This window comes from Schistocerca serialis, chromosome 2, assembly GCF_023864345.2.
Source record: "Schistocerca serialis cubense isolate TAMUIC-IGC-003099 chromosome 2, iqSchSeri2.2, whole genome shotgun sequence".
In the NCBI taxonomy this organism is placed as follows: domain Eukaryota; kingdom Metazoa; phylum Arthropoda; class Insecta; order Orthoptera; family Acrididae; genus Schistocerca; species Schistocerca serialis.
The window spans coordinates 739,628,872-739,650,544 of record NC_064639.1 but is presented as its reverse complement, the minus strand read 5'-3'; the positions used below and the strand labels follow the sequence as shown (position 1 = coordinate 739,650,544).

The window sequence follows — 21,673 nt, the reverse complement described above, 5'->3', positions numbered from 1 at the left end:
GTTGTGGAGCGTATGGTGAATTGCCGTTTAGCTTGGTGGCTGGAGTCCCACAGTCTTTTAACACCTGCCCAATGCGGTTTCCGAAAGCATCGTTCTGCAGTTGACCATCTTGTTGCTCTCTCCACTTATGTCATGAACAATTTTCTCCGGAAACGCCAAACAGTAGCAATATTTTTTGATCTGGAGAGAGCATACGATACCTGTTGGAGGACAGGCATCCTCCGCACACTGTTCTCTTGGGGCTTTCGCAGTCGGTTGCCCCTTTTTCTTCGCAAATTTATGGCAGAACGCACATTTAGAGTGCGGGTGCACACTACTCTCTCCCATACTTTCTCCCAAGAAAACGGGGTACCCCAGGGCTCCATGCTAAGTGTTGTTCTGTTTGCCATTGCCATAAATCCAATTATGGATTGTCTCCTTCCTGATGTCTCGGGCTCCCTCTTTGTGGACGATTTTGCGATCTAGTACAGCTCTCAATGGACCAGCCTTCTTGAACGATGTCTTCCAGGCTGTCTCGATCGCCTCCACTCTTGGAGCATCGAAACAGGCTTCCGCTTTTCTCCCAGTAAGACCATTTGTGTTAATTTTTGGGGTCCTACGGAGTGTCTTCCACCTTCCTTACATTTAGGACCTGTCAACCTTCCATTTTCGGATGTTGCTAAATTCTTGGGTCTTATGTTTGACAGAAAACTGTGCTGGTCCTCCCACGTTTCCTATCTTTCGGCTCGCTATCTGCGATCCCTCAACACCCTCCGTGTCCTGAATGGTACCTCCTGGGGAGCGGACCAAGTGGTCCTTCTCTGCCTCTATCGCGCCTTAGTGCGCTTGAAATTGGACTATGGAAGCATAGTTTGCTCCTCTGCTTGGCCGTCTATTCTTCGGCGTCTCGACTCTATCCAGCACCGTGGATTACGTTTAGTGTCTGGAGCTTTTTACACCAGCCCTGTGGAAAGTCTTTATGCTAGGACTGCTGAACCTCCGCTGTCCAATCGGCGAGCTGTCCTTCTGAGTCGTTATGCTAGCCATCTGTCTTCCATGCCTGCTAATCCGGCCCATGACATTTTTTTCACTCTTCCTTGGATTTGGATTTAGGGTATGCAGACCGCCCTTCCTCCCTACTACCACCGGGAGTCCGCTTCCGTCAACTGCTCCATTCTCTTTGCTTCCGCTTTCCTAAAACTTTCTTGACAACTTGGGGTACAGCACCGCTTTGGCTCCGTCCCCGGACCTGCCTGCTCCATGACCTTTGTCAGTTTCCCAAGGATGGTACCCCTTCACTTGTTTATCATCAGGCATTTTCTGCTCTATGTGCACAAATGAAGGAAGCCACATTTATTTACACTGATGGCTCAAAAACATCGTTTGGTGTAGGGAGTGCCTATATTGTTGGCGACACCCCAAATCGATTTCGGCTTCCCGACCAGTGTTCGGTTTATACTACGGAGCTTTACGCTGTTCTTCAGGCTGTCCAATACATCCGTCGCCATCAGCGGATACAGTATGTTATCTGTTCAGATTCTCTCAGCTCTCTCCTCAGTCTCCAAGCTCTATACCCTGACCACCCTCTGGTCCACCGGATTCAGGACTAGCTACGCTTGCTCCACTTGGGGGGCGTCTCTGTGGTGCTCCTCTGGATCCCAGGACACGTTGGTATCTGTGGAAATGAGGTGGCCGATATAGCGGCCAAGGCTACAGTCTCTCTTCTTTGGCCAGCTATTCGCACGATTCCCTTCGCAGATCTACGGAGTGTTTTATGTCATTGTGTTGTTCTTTTATGGCACGCACATTGGTCGACCACTCCCAATAATAAATTGCGGGACGTGAAAGCTCTTCCCTGTGCTTGTACCTCTTCCTCCCGAACGCGTCGTCAGGAGGAGGTAATTTTAACTAGACTCCGGATAGGGCACTGTCTTTTTAGCCATCGACATCTTTTAAGTGGCGATCCTCCCCCACTCTATCCCCACTGCTCTCAGCTGTGGACAGTAAGACACCTTTTAATTGAGTGCCCCTATTTTACTCCGTTACGTGCCTGTCTACAGCTGTCGCCTGATATATCTTCCATTTTAGCAGATGACATGCGCTCAGCCGATCGCATTCTCGAGTTTATTAGAGCCAGTGAGATGACGTCAGTCTTTTGAAGCTCTTTTTGGGGACAACCAACCCTCTTCTATATAGATTTTTAAGCTTTCCTTCTGTTTTTAGTTTCTCCAATTTTTTGAGTTTCGTTCCCATTGCTGCTGGTTTCCAGTTTCGTTTTCTACCTTTTCCTAAGTCACAGACCGGGCGCTAATGACCGTAGCAGTTTTGCGCCCCAAAAAAAAAGAAAAGAAATATCTCATTGAAAAATATTCTAAATCTACACCCATATTTTACAAATCACTGTGAAGTGCATAGCAGAGGGTACTTCAATTGTACTAACAGGGGCAACACCCCATAGCACCCCCCTTAGATTTAGTGCCCAGTTGGCCCGTTGGATAGTCTGTCAAAAAATAAACGCACATTAAACATGAAAACAGGAAGAACGTGTACTAAACTGTGAAAAAAAGAAGAAAAATAGAAACAGTGAAAATTACAAATTTAATATGTGTAATATTGAGCATCATTAACAAGACTCGGGGTGTGGTTATATGGTTATGGTGTTAGACTGCAAACGAGGAGATCCAGTTTCAAATCTAGCTTATGCTCAACATTTTTTTTCACAAAATTGTGAACTGATTATTGACATTTTGGTTTCCTGTATTCAAATTTCTGTGTGTATCATGGAGTAATGTCTGTTTGCAACAGCAAAGGCATACATACATACATACCTCTATTTCTTCTGCGTAGGTACCATATGTTATGTCTTTTGTGTTCCATTTTAGAAGTTTTGACTCTTGAATTCCACTATTGTAACATAATTCACACTCGTTTATTTGTTATTTTCAATTCTGTGGTAGGTCTTTGCAGCATCCCACCTGCTGTCACTATCCATCACAGAATATGAGCCATGTGGTAAGAATATGGTAAGAATGGTAAGAATATATTACCGTCACAAGTAAATGTCATAAGTAGTGAGGGCTGGCGAGATGCCGCATAGACCTCTCACAGAAATGAAAACATCAAATAAACGGGTGTGAACTATGTTACAATGATGGAATTCAAAATGTCTAAAATGGAATGCAAGAGGCGTAACATGTGGTACCCGTGTAGAAGAAATAGGAGGTAAGTACGTCTGGAGGTCCCTTCATTACACATCTCTATTGCAAATGGACATTATGCCATGAAACACACACAAAATTGAATACAGTGAACAGGCACATCAATGACTGGACAGACAGTTCATAATTTTGTGAAAAAAGTGTTGGGCACGAGGCAGATTTGAACCCAGGTCTCCCTCTTTGCAGTTTAACACCATGACCACATGACCATGACCCGAGTCTCGTTAATGTCACTCGATATTGCACATATTAAATTTGTAATGTTTACTGTTTCTTTTTCTTTCTTTTTTCCACAGTTCAGTACACCTTCTTCCTGTTTTCATGTTTGGTCTGTGTTCTGTATTTGATGGGCTGTCCAGTGGGCCAACTTACCACTAAATCTGAGGGGGGTGCAATGCGGAGTTTCCCTTGTAAGTATTAAGATTTCCTCCCATTCCACTCTCATATGGAACACAGGAAGAATGACTGCTTAAATGCCTCTGTGCATTTTGCAGTCCCTATGGGAGTGATACGTAGGGGGCTGTAGTATATTCCTAGATTCCTTACTTAATACTGCTTTGTGAACCTTTGTAAGCAGGCTTTCACAGAACAGTTGATGTCTCTTCTTTAAGTTTTTTCAGTGTGTCCATGGCGCTACCCTTTCTGCTATAACTGCTTTATGTCTTGTTACTCCTTGAGCAATATTTTGTGGAGGGCACAGGTTTGCATTTATGAACATTTAAAAGAATGTAGCCAATCTTTACACCACTTTGAATTCACACACGCGCGCGCACACACACACACACACACACACACACACACACACACACAAAACTCTATTATAGGGAACTGTAATATCTGCAAAAAATCTGGGGTTACTACTAATATTGTCTACTAGGTCATTAATATAATCAATATAGAACATGAAAAGATTCTGAGCACAGTTTTTTGGAGCACATCTGAACTTACTCCTACATGTGTCAATGACCTTCCATCTGAAATAGTATGCTGTCCTCACTGCCAATAAATCCCCATTTCAGTCAAAAAATTTTGTTTGATGTTTCAAGTGATGAAACTAATATTACTGAGCATTGATGTGATACTGAATTAAATGATTTTCAGCAGTTAAGAAATATTGAATCCATCTTATCACCTCGATTGGTGGTTTGAGGTGTTGTGTAAGAAAAGTAAGAGTTAGATTTCACATGACTGATGTTTTTGGAATCCATGCTGGTTTGTGTGGTTGGGATAATACTGTTCAAGATATTAAGGTTGATGGATGATATTTTCATGTATCATCTTGTAGATGAGTGTGATCTGCTTTCTTCCAACTTCTAAGTTTAGGTTTTTTCATGGTAGGGGTTGATCTAAGGTTTAATGTATTTTAAAGAAAGGCTAACTCAGTCACAAATTTTGTATAGAATCTGAAAGGGGTTCCATTGAGGCTCTGGGACCTTGTTCTGTTTTGGTGATTTATGATGTTTATCATTCCTACTGAGATAAATATTTATATCACACATATTTGTAGTAATGCAAGAAATGAACTGTGGGAATACACCAGAAAGTTCCTCTGAAAAGAAATATTTGAAAATGGAGTTAAGTGGTTCTACCTTCACTTTACTACCCTCAGTTAAAGTTTCTGTGTCCTGCATGAGTGTCTGGACACTGACCTCGGTACCACTGACAGTTTTTGCTTATGACCAGGATTTCTTTGGGTTTTGTGGAAGATCTTTCAATAAATTCAATTATGGTAGCCACTGAAGGCTTCACACATTGCTAATTCGACAGCCAAACACATTTCATTTAGCACCTCTCTGCCTATAGCCCTGTGCTTCATTTCACATCTATTGTGCAACAGTCACTGTTTTTTTAGAAGTTTGTTTACAGTCACTGTATACCATGGCTAGACCCCTTCCATTATAAAGTTTGCTGGGTCAGGTGCTGGAACAGTTGTCGTTTGAAAGCATTTGTATCATGGTATGTTTATAGAGTCTTATAAAAACATGTAATTTTCACTAGACTGTAGAAAAGAGAACATTTAAAGTAGAGAAAATGGTAAATGAGAAAATCTGAGTACAGCAATTTGTTGGTGGATGCACTGTGAACTGAATCAAGAAGATAATATTCAGTGAGGTAGTGATCAATGTCCAGGGAAATGGCGTAAATTTCAGCAGATAAACATGACCTAATAAATGTTATTAAGGTGTTGAGGAAATTGAAGCTTCAGCCAGGCAGCTAGTGAAAAAGTCTCAAAGTGGCCCACAAAAAGTTTAGAGTAAAAAGGAACCAATTTCATCTTCTTAACTATTATCTGTGATGTGATATAGGTTCACTCCTCACATGTTAACAAGTTACTGAAAGGTTTATGTTTTTTTTGTTAAGCTGTTCATGAAAATAGATCACGAGCTGAGTGGATGGAAAAGAAATGCTGACAGATAAAATGGTTCAACAAAATCTTTTGGGATTATTAACATCATCAATTCATTGATTGTCCATGATGTTTCAGGAAGCTTATTCTCACCTTCCATCCTCTGCCACAGTGCCAGCATGTCAAAGTCCATGTCATTAAATAGACTTACTTGTGACAGTAGGCATTTAAATCTCGTAATGGGTGCTCCACATTGCTTCACTGTTTTCGTGCTTGGCCTACTACCAGTTATGTCTAATATCAGCTACTGCCCACAGCAGTACAGCATTATGGTTAATCTTTCTTACTGCTTTCATTATTGATTGCCAAGCTGCACGGAGGGTAAATTTCTTGCCCTGATTACTGAAATGTGGTGACTTTTATATTTCACATTATTTGTTAAGTTTTGAAAGGACAGGAATCTGCAGTCACTTAAACCAACTATTTGACCACGGTGTACTTCCTTTCAGTCTCCAAGCAGAGACAAAGTGGTCTTCACTCACCTTCATATCAGACACTGCCCAATGACACATGCTTAAGGCATGAAGATCCACAGGATTGCAGTGATTGTGGTGTCTCACTCACAGTGCACCATGTTTTGAAATTGTGTTTTTGCATGCTGATGGGGGGAAAACCTTTGATTTACCAAGGGACTTCCTGCAATTTTAGGCGGTGATGAAACAATAGCAAGTAAATTGTTGACATTTTGTATTACATTAGGACTTCTGCCCAATTTAATTAGACAAAGTTTTTAATGTTGCTGGCTCGTCCTATTAATTTTGCAATCTACCAGCCATCTTAATGCCATCCACTGTTTTGTTTATGGTATTAATGTGTGACAATGGTATGAATAGATCTTCTGGGTATTGGATGTGAGATTTTTTATTACTGTTGCTGTAGTTATGTGTCCTGTACTTTTTGTTTTAACAGGATAACTACTGAAACCAAAGGGCACTGATGACCACGTGGTTTAACGCCCAACAATTTCAATCCATCCATCCGTCCATCCATCCATCCATCCATCCATCCATGAATTTCTTAGCCCAGACAGGAGTTATATAATTTATATTCAAGTGCTGTATATGTGGCATTATTCTTTCCATGTCTTGTGTTATTGATTTTTCACAGTTTGCAAATTACATCCCTAACACAAGCACATTTTTGATGATCATCTGTTAAGTGCCCTTATTGGAAACTGTTATTGTTGTTACTTTTTTCAGCTGGAAAATATCTGGACAGGTAAGATAGGAAAATGAAGTTTGAGACAAATTCTATGGCTGCCCACGTACATCACGCATAAGGACCACAAAGATTTTTTACAAACCTAACTTGCATCATACTGGTTTTTCAAGTACATATAAATTTGAAGAAACCCAGAACATGTAATAGATATTTAGTACAAGTGAGTGTATCCAGACCTATTCATCATGAATATTGAGTTGCCTAGTTCGGACCCTGGTTATGCTCTTGATTTTATGCTGTCAGAAATGAGACACTAAGTACTTCCGTAGGCCTGTTAACCAAGTTGTTTTTTTATATCTTTATGGTAAGAATGGATACATGGATTATAAATATTTACGTGTAATTGTTTTTCTGAAAGAGACAGACACAATCATTGGTCAGGTGATACTGTCATCTTGATTGTATGCTGCTAACTATCATCGAGTGTGGAGAAATGTTCTCATTTTTGAAAAATAAAATTGTTTTTTTCCCAATTTGTTATTATACAATTTTAAGAATGAACTGTACTGGATTTTAATTCTTATACGCTTAGCCATTATTGAACTTGCTTTATCCTTGTCCTTAGTGCTGCGGAAAGAAACAACTGAGCACTGCAATAGTAATGACTGCAGAGTATAAAAAATTAAAAGTTTTTATAGCATATCTTTCTACAATGATGCATATAGAATCATTACTTTTTATGTGCAGGCTGTGATGGAACACTTGTCATTGTACCAGCACTGGCTTTGGTGGACAGTGCTAAAGCCAAAGATCACCAGTGGTCTACGACAGAAGTGACAGTTTTTCCTTCAGTCACCTCTCCCCCTGCTGCTTCATTGTCTGCTAGCAGCTTGGCTAGCTCTGTCAATGGAAGTCCACTCACTACTCGCCATAGTTCAGCAGCTCGACCCACAGCAGTTGTGTGGTGGCAGAGCATTCTGGGTTGCCATCATACAGCTATTGTAGGAACAGAAACTGGAACCATATTTTTTGTGAATCTCTCGACAGGTGTCCAAGTGGGCACAACCTATGTGAGAGATGCTATAACTGAACTACACATGTGCCAAGACAACAGTCTCGATGTGATCTTCTTACTGGTAAGTGGGTATTTCTTATATGCTTCCATATGCGTAGATTATAAACATGCAGGGAAGTGTGACAGGACTGCTGCTGTTCTCTATGTACATCAATGATTTGGTGGACAGGGTGGGCAGTAATCTGCAGTTGTTTGCTGATGATGCCATGGTGTATGGTAAAGTGTTACAGTTGAGTGCCTGTAAAAAGATACAAGATGACGTAGACAAAATTTCCAGTTGGTGTGACGAATGGCAGCTAGCCCTAAATGTCGAAAAATGTAAGTTAATGCGGATGAGTAGGAAGAACAAACCTGTAATGATCAGATAGAGTATTACTAGTGTCTTGCTTGACACAATCAAGTCATTTAAATAGCTGGGCGTAACGTTGCAAAGCGATATGAGTTGATATGGGCTTGTGAAAACTACGACAGGCAAAGCAAATGGTTGACTTCGGTTTATTGGGAGAATTTTAGGAAAGTGTGGTTCACTTGTAAAGGAGACCGCATACAAGACACTGGTGCGACCTATTGTTGAGTACTGCTCGAGTTTTGGGATCCGTACCAAGTCGGATTGAAGGAAGACATTGAAGCAATTCAGAGGTGAGTGGTTAGATCTGTTAATGGTAGGTTCAAGCAACACACAAGCGTCGTGGAGATGCATCGGTAATTCAAATGGGAATCCCTGAAGGGAAGGTGACGTTCTTTTCGAGAAACACTATTGAGAAATAATTACTATTAAAAACAGTCTTGATCACGATTTATTTAACAAGGTGACCGGTTTCGACCACTACTGTGGTCATCTTCAGACCATTGAGTAGGAACCTCTTTCTGTTGAAGAATCACTAGTGTAGTGATTCTTCAACAGAAAGAGGTTCCTACTCAGTGGTCTGAAGATGACGACAGTAGTGGTCGAAACCGGTCACCTTGTTAAATAAATCGTGATCAAGACTGTTTTTATTAGTAATTATTTATAAGACATTGATCACTGCTGTTCCCATAATGCATTCAAAAGTAACTATTGAGAAAATTTAGAGAACTGCCATTTGAAGCTGACTGCTGAAAGATTCTACTGCTGCCCACGTACATCATGCGTAAGGACCGCAAAGTTAACATATGAGAAATTAGGGCTCATGTGGAGGTGTTCAGACAGACATTTTTCTCTCACTCTATTTGCGAGTGGAACTGCAGGGGAAATGACAAGTAGTGGTACAGGGTACTCTCCACCATGTACCATATGGTGGCTTGTGGAGTATCTGTTTAAATGTAGATATTTAATGAAGTGGTTTTATTGTAATTTTTCAAGTGTGATTGTTTTGTGGATTTACCCTGTAATGTTGAGTAGTCACACTACTGATATAATTCTTTTACCCTTCTTGGGTTTTCAATAACCAGCAATTTTATTGTCATCTGCACCTCTCTAATATTGGTCTACTTATGAAAACACTATTGACCACAAAAAATGTTACACCATTAAGAATTCCTATTCTCCTGCCATTAACAGCAACAATAAATAAATAATTAGTGTACATTTTTTATGTTATGGGCCTGTAATAATTATTTTCCAAAACTAATAGATGTAGTAAACACATTCACAAATTACACCCAAATTAAGGGAGCAATCTATGCATTTTTGTGGTATTTTCGTAGTTCACTCCTTCAATCTGGAAAGTGATCACAGCAAAATGCTGATGGATCATGTGATTTCATACATTATCAGTTGGTAAAATATCTAACAAATGAGCTTCCAGTGACAAAATCAACAACTACTTTACCATACAGAAAACATGAATATGCTGTTAAACGTTTGATCATATGTGGTACATTGGCATGTAGCACTAGTAGTATATGTAATGAATGATGTTATTTAGGCATATAGGCACGTCCTAATTTACAGTGATGTCACACAGTAGTGGAAGATATTGTGTTGATTGCGACCTTCTAGCATCAGTTTGGACGATTGTACATGATGAGCAGTAACTGACAGAGAATGTATGCAGTCTTGACTACGATGACTGATTTAACATTCTAAATGACAATATCTTCCACATGATAGTTTTGCTTAACCAAAGTCATAACCCTCCTTTCACCCAAGTTCATAACTTTTTTGTCAATATTAATGCAGCAACATATCCACACAATTTTAAGCCTTTTTCATCACACAAGCAAACTGTGTGTGGTATTGCAGTATTGCACGCCCATCTATCGAGCTTATTGCCAACATAATATATATGTGATGATCAGTTGTCAGATATACATGAACATCTTCAAGAATTCAGTTAGAAGTAAATTATAGACTCAAGCTAATAGAAAACAGAAATGAAAAGTCTGGAAACTGGCCTGTCATCTGTGTACTTCAGAACCGCTATTAGCTTTGGAAAAATGCTCTTCTTGGTGTAGTGGGTTAGTTTGAAATTTTAAGCATTTATCCATAACATTATTAGTGATTAGTTACTTGTGTGCTTTTGATTTCTTATAATGATGTAGGATCTGTCGTGGTTGGTGAATACATGTACTCAAGTTTACTCTACAGTTTTTGACAGTTCTTTACACTAAAATTTTATTTCTCTGTATGCGGTCCAAGCATATTCTTATGAACCATTCTTTGCTTTAAAACAGTTTGTTTGCATTTCCAAATAATAGTTTCATTAGAAGATTGGAGCCTCAGGCCATGTTGGTGAAGAGCCATTGTTGTTTTTCCAGATCACTTGTATTAATCACAGTCAATGGAAGCTGCTTCTGGAACAGCGCACCACGGGATACACTTGGCCTGTTGACAGTGCCAGTCATGCCAAGCCATACAGCACCAGCAGTCAGTCTCAGTGTATGTTGAATTTGTTTGTATACTGTCATATTTTTTAATATATAAAACTGAAATTCCATAATTTCCATTACTGGGCACACACATCTTTTTCTACATCTCCAAGGTAAGTCACCAACACATTCTAGCTTCACACTTTGATCCATCTTTTATATGGCTTCCCAAAACAATATCAGTTGCATATTCTAAGAAGATGCTTAGTGCAATAGTTAATGGGAGTAGCTGTAATGATTGAAACCGAATAGCCTCAATTGACAGTGACAGCTTTCTCAGTGCTGCCAACATAATCTACCTTAGCTAGCAGACAACACTGTGTTCAGTTTGTCAGTGTACACATAAACAAAACTATATTATTAAGAACAGCAACATTATTGAGTTAGGCCGTAGTGCCCGGAGATGACAGTGATGTGTGTGTGAACTGTGCATGCGTGCATATATGTGTGTTTTGTTTTGTTTATGTTTGATGAATGACAAAGTCTGATGGCTGAATAATAAGTAACAGTCTTTTCCATTGTGTCAGTGTGCCATTCATTGCCTCATCAACGTGGTGAGTAGCAGTCTGTCCTTTCCATATTTATTTTGCATTGTTTAAACTGTACTGTTACAATTAATAATGGAAAGTGATGACCTTTATTTATGATAATGGTCACAGAGCCAAGTTAACAGGAAAGCAATATGTCTATAACTTATCTCAGCATACTAGCAAAACAGTATTGAAAGCTGAGGTTAGTAGCAAGTGGAAAAAAAGAATATAAGTCCAATGTTTTAGACAGACACACACACACACACACACACACACACACACACACACACACTCACACACTATTTTTCAACTTCTATTGAAACCAGTCACTGCCCCAAGAGTTTTCTTACAGTTTACAGTTAGTATCTGGTCATCATCCAATCTTTCTAAGTGGTTTACTTGTTTATGCACGTGCGTGCGAGCACGTGTGTGTGTGTGTGTGTGTGTGTGTGTGTGTGTGTGTGTGTGTGTTTGTGTGTGTGTCTGTGTGTGTGTGGGTGAGCAGGGGTTTGTGTTTGAGTTTGTGAACCAGTGCATTAACGCATACAGCCTGCTAAAATTAGTTAATAATATTTTGTCTGTTATCACTGACAATAAAGACATACTCAGAATAGCGGTGCCAAGTGAAATAAATTTTATTCTGTTTAAGAAGTGTTTTATGTCAGCTAAATTATTGTATTTTATGGACTATAAGATGCTGCAGACTGTAAGACACATCTTAATTTTCAAGCAAGTTTTTTTTTTAAAGAATAACATTTTTACTATTTTTGTTATTAGATTGCTAAGCTAGACTAAAAAAAGCTTAGTTTATAAAACTGAACTGACTTTTAAAATCCCTGAAAATCATCATCTTTTAATTTTGGCCACATTGCATTCAGTCCTCTATTTTCACATGTAGTCTTCCTCATTTCTTCTTTACTAGCCTGCCAATCGTGAATGGTTATTTCTGTTGATGGAGGGCTGCTCTGTTTCCATGTTCTTCTGCATATGCTAATACTTTCAATTTATAATTAACATCACATGAATACTTTTTACTTTTTACCATTATGAATTTAGCTACTAACAAAATATTGTACTGTTACCGATAACACAAATCACTTTCAGTTCAAGTTCACTGGTACTGTAGACTGCAATAACGCATCATACGTTAGACAGTGTTGTGGATTCGTGATGGCAGTACAGGAAGGAAACAGTGGTAGTAAGCTTGTGAATCACCGCAATGCATCTTTGTTGCATTGGTGTGCTGCTACTGCCAGTTGAATCCATTGTTGCCAGGGTAGAGATACATTGGCCTTTTTTAAGACTGGTGAGAATATGGAATCAAGCACTGGACATTTTTATACTAATTTTGAGTATAAGAGCACATGAATTTTGGAGGCAATGTTTTGAAGAAAAAATTGTGTCTTATATTTCATAAAATATGGTACTGGTAGAATATTGAATATAACACTCTATTTGTTATTTATTTTGCAGCTACAATAGTCGAGTCTGATGCAAATGGAAAAAGTCTTCCCAGATCACGTCTCCAGGGACTGAAACAGTTATCAGTTGAGAAATTGACCAGCATTCGTAACAAATTGGTTGAGACACGATCACGAGGGATAGCTGTAGTGCAGCATGTACGGAGAGGTGACAACACTTTGTTATTCTCATGGTTTGTGTTGTTCAGTGTTCCCTGGTAGAATGTAATACTTCATTGCTGAAAGAAGGAAGAGTTATTGATTTTAAGCTTTGTCATTTCTTGTGTACAAAGCTGTGCCGCAGCAACAGATACAGACATTTGTAGGAAAGATGACACTGGTGCCGTCTGAACAGAGTATTCTTTCATTCAGCATAAGAAATGATTAAGGGATCCTCTTTTCAAAAATTTATGGCACTCTTTTATGTATGTCTGTATCTGCTACCACTCAGTGCATAGTGTAATTAGTAAAATTATTTCATCATAATTTCATTTTGAAAATCAGTTTTTTTTTTATCTGTGTGGATGTTTTAAAAACTATTTCATTGTTTAGCCATTATTTTAGAATTACTTACCCCAAGATGCTCATTTTCTAATGTTAAGTTCTGGTTTCTGTAAAGAAGGTGAGACTCTGTTGGAGGTGAGACGCCATTCATGCAGAAATGTTGGTATCGCTAAACAAACACTGTTGTGTGCCTAAGGTCCGATACACGGTTTCTTTATTCAGTGTCTCTTTGGGGGTTTTGTGTGTCAAGTTTTCTGCATATTTTTGCAAACAGAATCTCATTTGTCCTTAATGGACCCTTTCCAGATCTTTTCATCTCAGAACACTGTGAAGTGAACACTGATAACTGAACCTCGAACTTCCATGTCAGGAACCATGATACTAACCTCCAGACCCCGAAGGCAGACATGCCAGTAATGCCATAATATTTTCATGCCTCAGTTATAAGGTCTACACAATCAGAGGACTTAACAAAGTCACAGAAAAGGCAACAGGATAATTTTTCTTGTTTTAGCCTTTGCAGGACTTTTGAGAAATCATAATTTGCTTTCTCTGTGTAGAATACTTTGCAGAAGCAAGACTCAGAGGAAGTTGACAAATTATGCTGAGAATAGTGGATACTATTTTTATTATATGCTGCTCTCTTTGGAAAGACTGCAAGAAGTGGGGTGGATATATAATTGTAGATTGTTTCCTTGTTACCATTATCGTAAATTGGTGTTAGTACTGCATAGTGCAGTCTCCAAGGAAATCTGTCTTGCATCATTGATTGGAAGTAAAAAGAAAATGAACAGAGATTTGGGGGAAGAGGCGGGAGGAGGGAGGGATGGGTTATTATTATGAAAGTAGCAAAAGATTGTAAGTACTAAAAATATTGCTATAGTTGAAACTTCTTTCCAGATTAAAACTGTGTGCTGTACGAGGCTCAGACCTGGGATCTATTGCCTTTCATAGGCTACAGCTCTACCGACTGAGCTGTCCAAGCACGGCTTGTGACCCACCCTCGCAGCTGTACTTCCATCGGTACCTCATATGCCAGCAAGTGCACACTCCAGCACAGAGTGAAATTTAATTCTGGAAACAAACTGCTAGGCTGTAGCTAAGCCATGTCTCCACAATATCCTTTCTTCCAGGAATATTAGTTCCCCATGATATGCAGGAGAACTTCATGAAATTTGGAGGATGGGAGATGAGGCACTGGCAGAAGTAAAGCTGTGATGGCAGCTTGTGTATCATGCCTGGATAGCTCAGTCGGTAGAGCACTTGTCCATGAGAAATCTAGATGCATTGTTCAGGCACCAGTCAGATAAGAAGAAACAGTTAGTAGTTTTTGGAGAGTTAAATGTAAATTTTTTGAAAAGATACAGACAATAAATATGGACTGGAAATATTATTTGGGTATTCCAATATAATTTCAATAGTCAGTTTTTCAACTCGCATGCAGCAAGATAGTAGTGCCCTGATGGATAATTTTTTTACTGTGCTGACACTTAAACAATGTGCTCCCAATTGTTAATGGACTAATTGATTGGAGTAAATGATACAACACCTTACAGGTTCACACAAAGAAGTGAAGCTTATTAATGAAAACAGTACACAACATTTTAGAGTAAGTTAAAAAGAGGTGGTATTGGATGAGGTATATATAGAAAGAGATGCTAATGTTATTATAATGTAAATAAGAGATTCAATTTATTTGATAGTAAATTTGTGTCAGTATTTGAAAGTTGCTGTCCTAAAAAGTTATCCAGAATATCCATTTAAAAAAATACCAAGTAAGCTATGGATAGAAAAGGGAATTAAAATATTTTGGAAGAGGAAGAAGAATATTTTTATAAAGGCCAGAATAATTCGAGATCTGACATTACTTGCAAAAAAAAAAAACTATAATATTTTAGGGAAAGTCCTTAAAATGTCGAAAAGTATGTACATCTTGACATAAAATAATAATGCACATAATAAGATTAAAATCATTTGGGGTATTGGCAGATGGGAGACAGGACATCAAGTCAGTGTACCAGCTATTGTAACAATTAAACTAAATGACAATGTTGTGTCTAATAATTCACAAGTTGCAAGTATTTTTAACATACAGTGTCTAAATGTAGCAGAAAAAATAGGATTAAGTGGTTCAGTTGAAGAAGCAAGAGAATATCTTAAAAATATCATTCCACAAAACTTTAAAGAGCTAGAAGTAGTACTAACATCATTCACTGTTGTTAATAGAATTATAAACATAACAGTAAAAAAGAAAGAATAACAAAAGCTTGTATCATCTTGATGGAATTTCAAACAGAATTCTGAAAAAGTTATTCTAACTTAATGTCTTAGTGAAAAATGTAATGCATCATTGGTGCAGGGAATGTTTCCAGACTGATTAAAATAAGAATTGTGAAACCTCTTTACGGAAATATGACAACAAAGACAGAAATAATTGTCATCCTGGTTTTTGGCTCACATCTTTTTCTAAAATATTCCAAAAAGTAATGTTTTCAAGACTAGTCTCACATTTAAGCAGGAACAATTTACTTATCAAATCACTGTTTACATTCCAGAAGGGTTACACCACTGAGAATGTTATTTTTCATTCAATCACCAAATATTACAAACCTTAAATAATAAAATAGTGCCAGTTTGTATTTTTTGTGATCTTTCCAAGACAATTGATTGTGTAGGTCATATTACTGTCATAGAAAAATGTAAGTTTTATGGAACTGATGGCTTTACTCACACTGGTTTGAATCATACTTAACAAACAGAATGCAAAAAGTTTTGCTGAATAATTCAAACAATGCTGAAAGGGCAGAAAATTTTAGCGACTGGGGAGAAACCACAAAGGGAGGCCGACAGTGTTCAATTTTCGGTTGGCTCCTATACCTTAACGTATGTGAATAACCTTCTACTTAACTTTCAACAACCAGATGCTGCAGACTGTACTAGTGTTATAAAAAATCTCAAAACAACAGAAGAGATTGTTAATGATGTTTTTCAAAGAATTATTAAGTGGTTCTCTGAAAATGAGTTTTTCCTAAATTTTGAAAAAGAAGAGAAAAAATTCAGTTCTATACAGCAAATAGAGTAATATCAACAACTGAAGTAGCACATGACAGGAATCAGTAGAAAATAGAGTAGAATGCTTCAAATTTTTGGCTGTGTGTATTAACGAAAACTTGAGCTGGAAGAAGCATATTACTGATTGTCTCAAACAGTTAAGTTCAGCTACATTTTCTGTTCATATAATTGCTAGCCTTGGAAACAAGTGAATCAAATCCTGACATATTTTGCATATTTCCACTCAATAGTGTTTTGTGGAATAACTTACCACTTAGAAAGAAAATATTTATTGCACAAAATTAAACAGTAAGGATAATATGTTATGGTCACCTGCATTCGTCATGTTGGTGCCTTTCCAAGGAGTTAGGCACTTTAGTGGACTGTCACAATACAGGTAGTCACTAATGAAATTCATCATAAATAATCCATCACAAAGAATAGCGACTTCCAAACCTAATTCAGTAGAGTGAAACATGACCTATATAACCCATTATTAAAGTTTCAGTGGCTCAGCAACAAAAATTTTTAATCATTTGGCCAACATAAAAGACCAGTAAAGCAAATTTGAGATCTAAGCTACATTTGTTTCTTCTAGACCCCTGTTCCATGGATGAATTTCTATTAAATACTAGCCTATTTAAAAAAAAAAAGTGTAGTTTCATGAGTAAAATTAAAAAAATAATATGTTTAAATCAGTTAACATGAATCATGTGTACATACCTGTAATCTGACTCATTCCTCACCATTTTGATAAAAGAATTCTTCAATAGATCTGTGACAAGATGCTCAAGTTTGAGTCCTGGTCTTGCACACAGTTTTAATCTTCCAGAAAGTTTCAGGTTGGTGCACAGTCCTCTGCAGAGTGAAAATTCATTCTGAAAACAGTCCCCTAGACTGTGGTTAAGCTATGTCTCAACAATATCCTTCCACGAGTATTGGTCCTGCAGGGAATGCAGCTAAACTTCTGTAAAATTTGGAAAGTAGGATATGAGTTACTGGTGAAAGTGAAGCCGTGAGGATGGGTTGTCACTCACTCACTCACTCACTCTCTCTCTCTCTCTCTCTCTCTCTCTCTCTCTCTCTCTCTCTCTCTCACACACACACACACACACACACACACACACACACACAAGCACTACTCACATGCACATAACCACTGTCTCTGGTCATTGAGGCTGCCCTCAGTAGCCAAAGACACTGATCATGTGTGTGTGAGTTGTTCTTCTGTGTGTGTGTGTATTGTACTTTAGAAGAAGGCCTTCCGCTGAAAGCTCAGATGTACAGCAGTCTTTTTGTTAATTCCCTCGGATGCAGCCACTATGAGGAACTAATTATTGCATTTAGCAAGCAATTTTTGTGTGTCATTATTTCTGAAGCTGATCTCATTTGTCTGATGGTTGTTATTAATTTTTTTATTTAATGATATTCCATGTCATGTGTTAGCTTTATTCGTGACAACTTTTTTACACTATTTACTTTATTGATAATGGAGTGGAAAATACTCCTGAATTATGTGGAGCTCTTGTTTCTTGGCACAACGTTCTTCAGTCCCAAATTCAAATTTTGATTGCTATGTGCTACAGTTTTGCTCTTGTCAGTATTACAGGGTATATGTGCCCCAGGACAACAGGAAATAGGGGAAGAAACACAGGAATTTTTTCATCCAGGAAAAATTAGGGGAAAAAACCAGACTTTTTTTTAGAATTCTGGGTATTTTTCATCGTTTTAGTTTTCAGTTGAATTTGTGTAATTTCATTGATACGAACTGATATTGTAACAAAGAATCTTACTTCACCGTAAAATAATGTGAATGGTGGTTTTAGATTTGTTACTTTCAAAGTAAATTTCATTTTGAAACTTCCTGGCAGATTAAAACTGTGTGCCCGACTGAGACTCGAACTCGGGACCTTTGCCTTTCGCTTGCAAGTGCTCTACCATCTGAGCTACCGAAGCACGACTCATGCCCGGTCTTACAGCTTTACTTCTGCCAGTATCTTGTCTCCTACCTTCCAGACTTTCATTTTATGCAAGATGAATTATGTTATGTGTGAGAATGTGTGATGAATTTCTTAAATCATGGAGCATTTGAATCTCATTCAAAACTTAACACTCTGAGAACCAACCACTTAAAAAAAATTTGAAGCCAGAAGACCGCCCATTAATGCGATTATTTGAAAGTTACCAGCACACTTGTGCTTGATATATTTTAAAGGATAACACACATTAAAAAAGACCAAGCTTCAAGATTAATTTTTAATATTTATTTTTGTTTTTTCATACATTACAAATTATGCAATAATGATGGAAAAAAGTATAATTAACCTTAAAAACTGTAAGACGTGATTTCTTGAGCAATTTCACACATAACTGGCTTTTCTATGGAAAAGTCGAAGAGCTCACCAAGACATTTACTCAGCCAGGTAAACCATGAAATGTCTGGTGGACAGCAGTGAAATTTACAGTCATGTTTCTCAGAAATATTCAGCTGCTTTTAATTTGAGCTGTCCTCTTAGGATCCTTCCTAATCACATCCTCTGAAAGACCAGTAAAAAATTTTTTATGACCAATATTATATGTGAAAGCGTAGCTTTCCTATAGCTTTACGTATGTAAATTAATTTAAACTGTAACTTTTCCTAGTCATGTGTTCGTGCTATTTAATAGTTATGTTGGTATTGGCTGGCTACATCGCATCCTATGCTCTGCGTATCTTCTGTCATTGGCTGGCAAGTCATGTGACATGAGCTACGGTTGGCTAACAAAAGTGCATCACAATCTCGATTTCAGTGTTTGAAAGCTACTGTGCTGTATTTGGTGGAATTCATATTTGTACTTTCATAGTACAAAAATATGCAGTGTACATGTTGTTGCCCGTCAAAGGTCATTGTTTGCAGCTCGTGGTCTAGTGGCTGGCATTGCTGCCTCTGGATCACAGGGTCATGGGTTTGATTCCCAGCCGGGTTGGGAATTTTCTCTGCTCGGGAACTGGATGTTTGTGTTTTCCCCATCATCATCATCATCATTATCGTCGTCATTCATGACAGTGGACAAATTGGACTGAGTAAAGAAATTGGACTGTGTAAAGAAATTGGACTGTGTAAAGAAATTGGACTGTGTAAAGAAATTGGACTGTGTAAAGAAATTGGACTGTGTAAAGAAATTGGACTGTGTAAAGAAATTGGACTGTGTAAAGAAATTGGACTGTGTAAAGAAATTGGACTGTGTAAAGAAATTGGACTGTGTAAAGAAATTGGACTTTGTGAAAAATTGGGACTTTGTATGGGCGCTGATGACCACGCAGTTGAGTGTCCAACTAAACCAATCATCATCATCATCATCATCATCATCATCATCAAAGATCTTTCCAAAATGCATTATTTTTTGCTGGGTTTCATTATCATAAGTGCCGGTAAGTTCCACACCAGTGTATAAAATCTTTATCAGTCAAAGGATATGTAAGTTTTACAACTACAAAGTGAAGTATATTGTCATGTAACACTATAAATGTGCTGTCACTCAGGGTATAGTGTATTTTCACCCAGGAAAAAGTGTATTTTCACCTGGGAAAAGGTGTATTTTTAACCAGGAAATGTGGGAAAAGTCTGGATTTTTTTTTCTTGTCCACATATATACCCTGTGTTAGAAAAAGCAAGAATTAAAAATTCTGTAGAAGTATATTTAGAAAAGTCTTAACTTTTCTTGTACAATGTCTAATTTGTAAATACCTTTGAATTATTCTTCCTTTAGCTTCTCTTTAAATGTAATCAAATCCTGAGTTATGATTTTATTGTATAGTATTTTTCTTTTGCTGCCGAACAAGATTTGTACTGAAAGGTTAGAGTATTACTGATTTACCAGTGTTCTTAAACATGATTATGACATGAATTTGCTAAAGGAGAAGGGAATGACTGATAGAAGCCAGTCTGGGGCATGATCATTTTGGGTTTCAAAGAAATGTAAAAATAATCAAGATAATAGTGACTATGGAGTGGTGTCAGTGTAGTGAAGTTGCTTATATTCTTTGGAAATGAACCTAACCACTGTCAGTATTAGTCACATAGTTAGATTTAATTCAGTATTCAGTAACAGTTTGCTAAGGTTTTTATTAGCCTGGTTCATCTTTCACTCATAGTTCAAGAGCCTGCCGACTACTCAAGTAGATAATCAGAAAATAGTCACAAAGCATTGCCTGTCATCTTCAGTCTGCTCATTGACATTCGAGCTCCACGTGCTTAAAAACAATACTGTGACAGTAACATATGCTCTGTGGTAAACAATGTAAAATCAGTTCTTCTAAAAGAGTTTATATTATAATTCCTTATCGAAAGCAAAACCTTTTGCATCAGAATAACAGACACTACCTGACACACTTCAGAAAGTCTACAATTTGTCCATGTTCATACACTGACAGAAACAAATTGCAACACCAAGAAGGAGTTGTGTACATAAATGGAAGTTGGTAGGGATGTTTTTACATCTGAAAGATGATGTCCATTAAAATTTCACACACGTCACATAAGAGTGGCACTGTGAGCACGCAAATTAGGTTTGCTTTAAATATATACTGTAATGGTCATGAGTATTAGTTACCTTTGAGATTGGATGTGGTGAGTTGATGTTAGTCAAGAATGCCTTTAAGGTGACAAAGGCAACATTATCAACACCTCACTGAGTTTGAATGAGGCCATGCAATAGGGCAATGAGAAGCTGGATGGCCATTCTGCAATATTGCAGTAATGCTTTGCAGGAATATAACCACTGTGTGTGATTGCTGACAGTGATGGTCACGAGAATGTACGGTTGCAGGAGGATTGGACTCCATATGGCCATGTGACAATAGTGAGAGGGGAGACTGTGTTCACTGTAAGGCTTTGGTGCATCGTACTGCATCTGCAGCACCAATTTTAGCAGCCATTTGGCACCACAGTGACACAACAAACTGTTACAAAATCATTGCTTCAATGACAGCTCCAAGCCAGATGCCCTGTTGTGTGCATCCAGTGACCCCAAACCACTGCCACTTACGACTTCAGTGGTATCAAGTGAGAGATCATTGGAAGGCAGGGTGTAGGTCTGTTGTGTTTTCAGTTGAAAGCTGGTTCAGGCCTCGGTGCCAGTGATGGCTGTGTGTTGGTTAGGAGGAGGGCAGTGGAGGAGTTGCAACCAACCTTTCTGCATGCTACACACATTGCACCTATACCTGGAGTTATGGTCTGGGGTGCAGTTTTATATGGCAGCAGGAGCACTCCAATGGTTATCCCACACACCCTGATCCAGATTTGTAAATCAGTCTGGTGATTCAACCTGTTGTGCTGCATTCATGAAGAGCGTTCCAGGGGTGTTTCCCAACAGGTTAACACACATTCCATTGTTGTAATCCAATATGCTGTACAGTGTGTGGACATGTTGCCTTGGCCTGCTTGATCACCAGATCTG

The 21,673-nt window shown here is 38.2% G+C and overlaps 1 protein-coding gene across 2 annotated transcripts in view; it reads left to right on the top strand.

Annotated features, from left to right (window-relative positions):
- Positions 1 to 21,673, top strand: part of LOC126457939 (uncharacterized) — a 422,121-nt gene that overhangs the window by 46,411 nt on the left and 354,037 nt on the right. The window contains exons 3-5 of one of the 2 annotated variants that reach the window (XM_050094658.1): positions 7,513 to 7,901; positions 10,580 to 10,700; positions 12,694 to 12,849. In XM_050094658.1, the coding sequence (XP_049950615.1) occupies positions 7,513 to 7,901; positions 10,580 to 10,700; positions 12,694 to 12,849 (666 nt within the window). Of the gene's footprint in view, positions 1 to 7,512; positions 7,902 to 10,579; positions 10,701 to 12,693; positions 12,875 to 21,673 lie in introns of those variants that run through there. The other variant, XM_050094659.1, reaches the window with a different exon arrangement.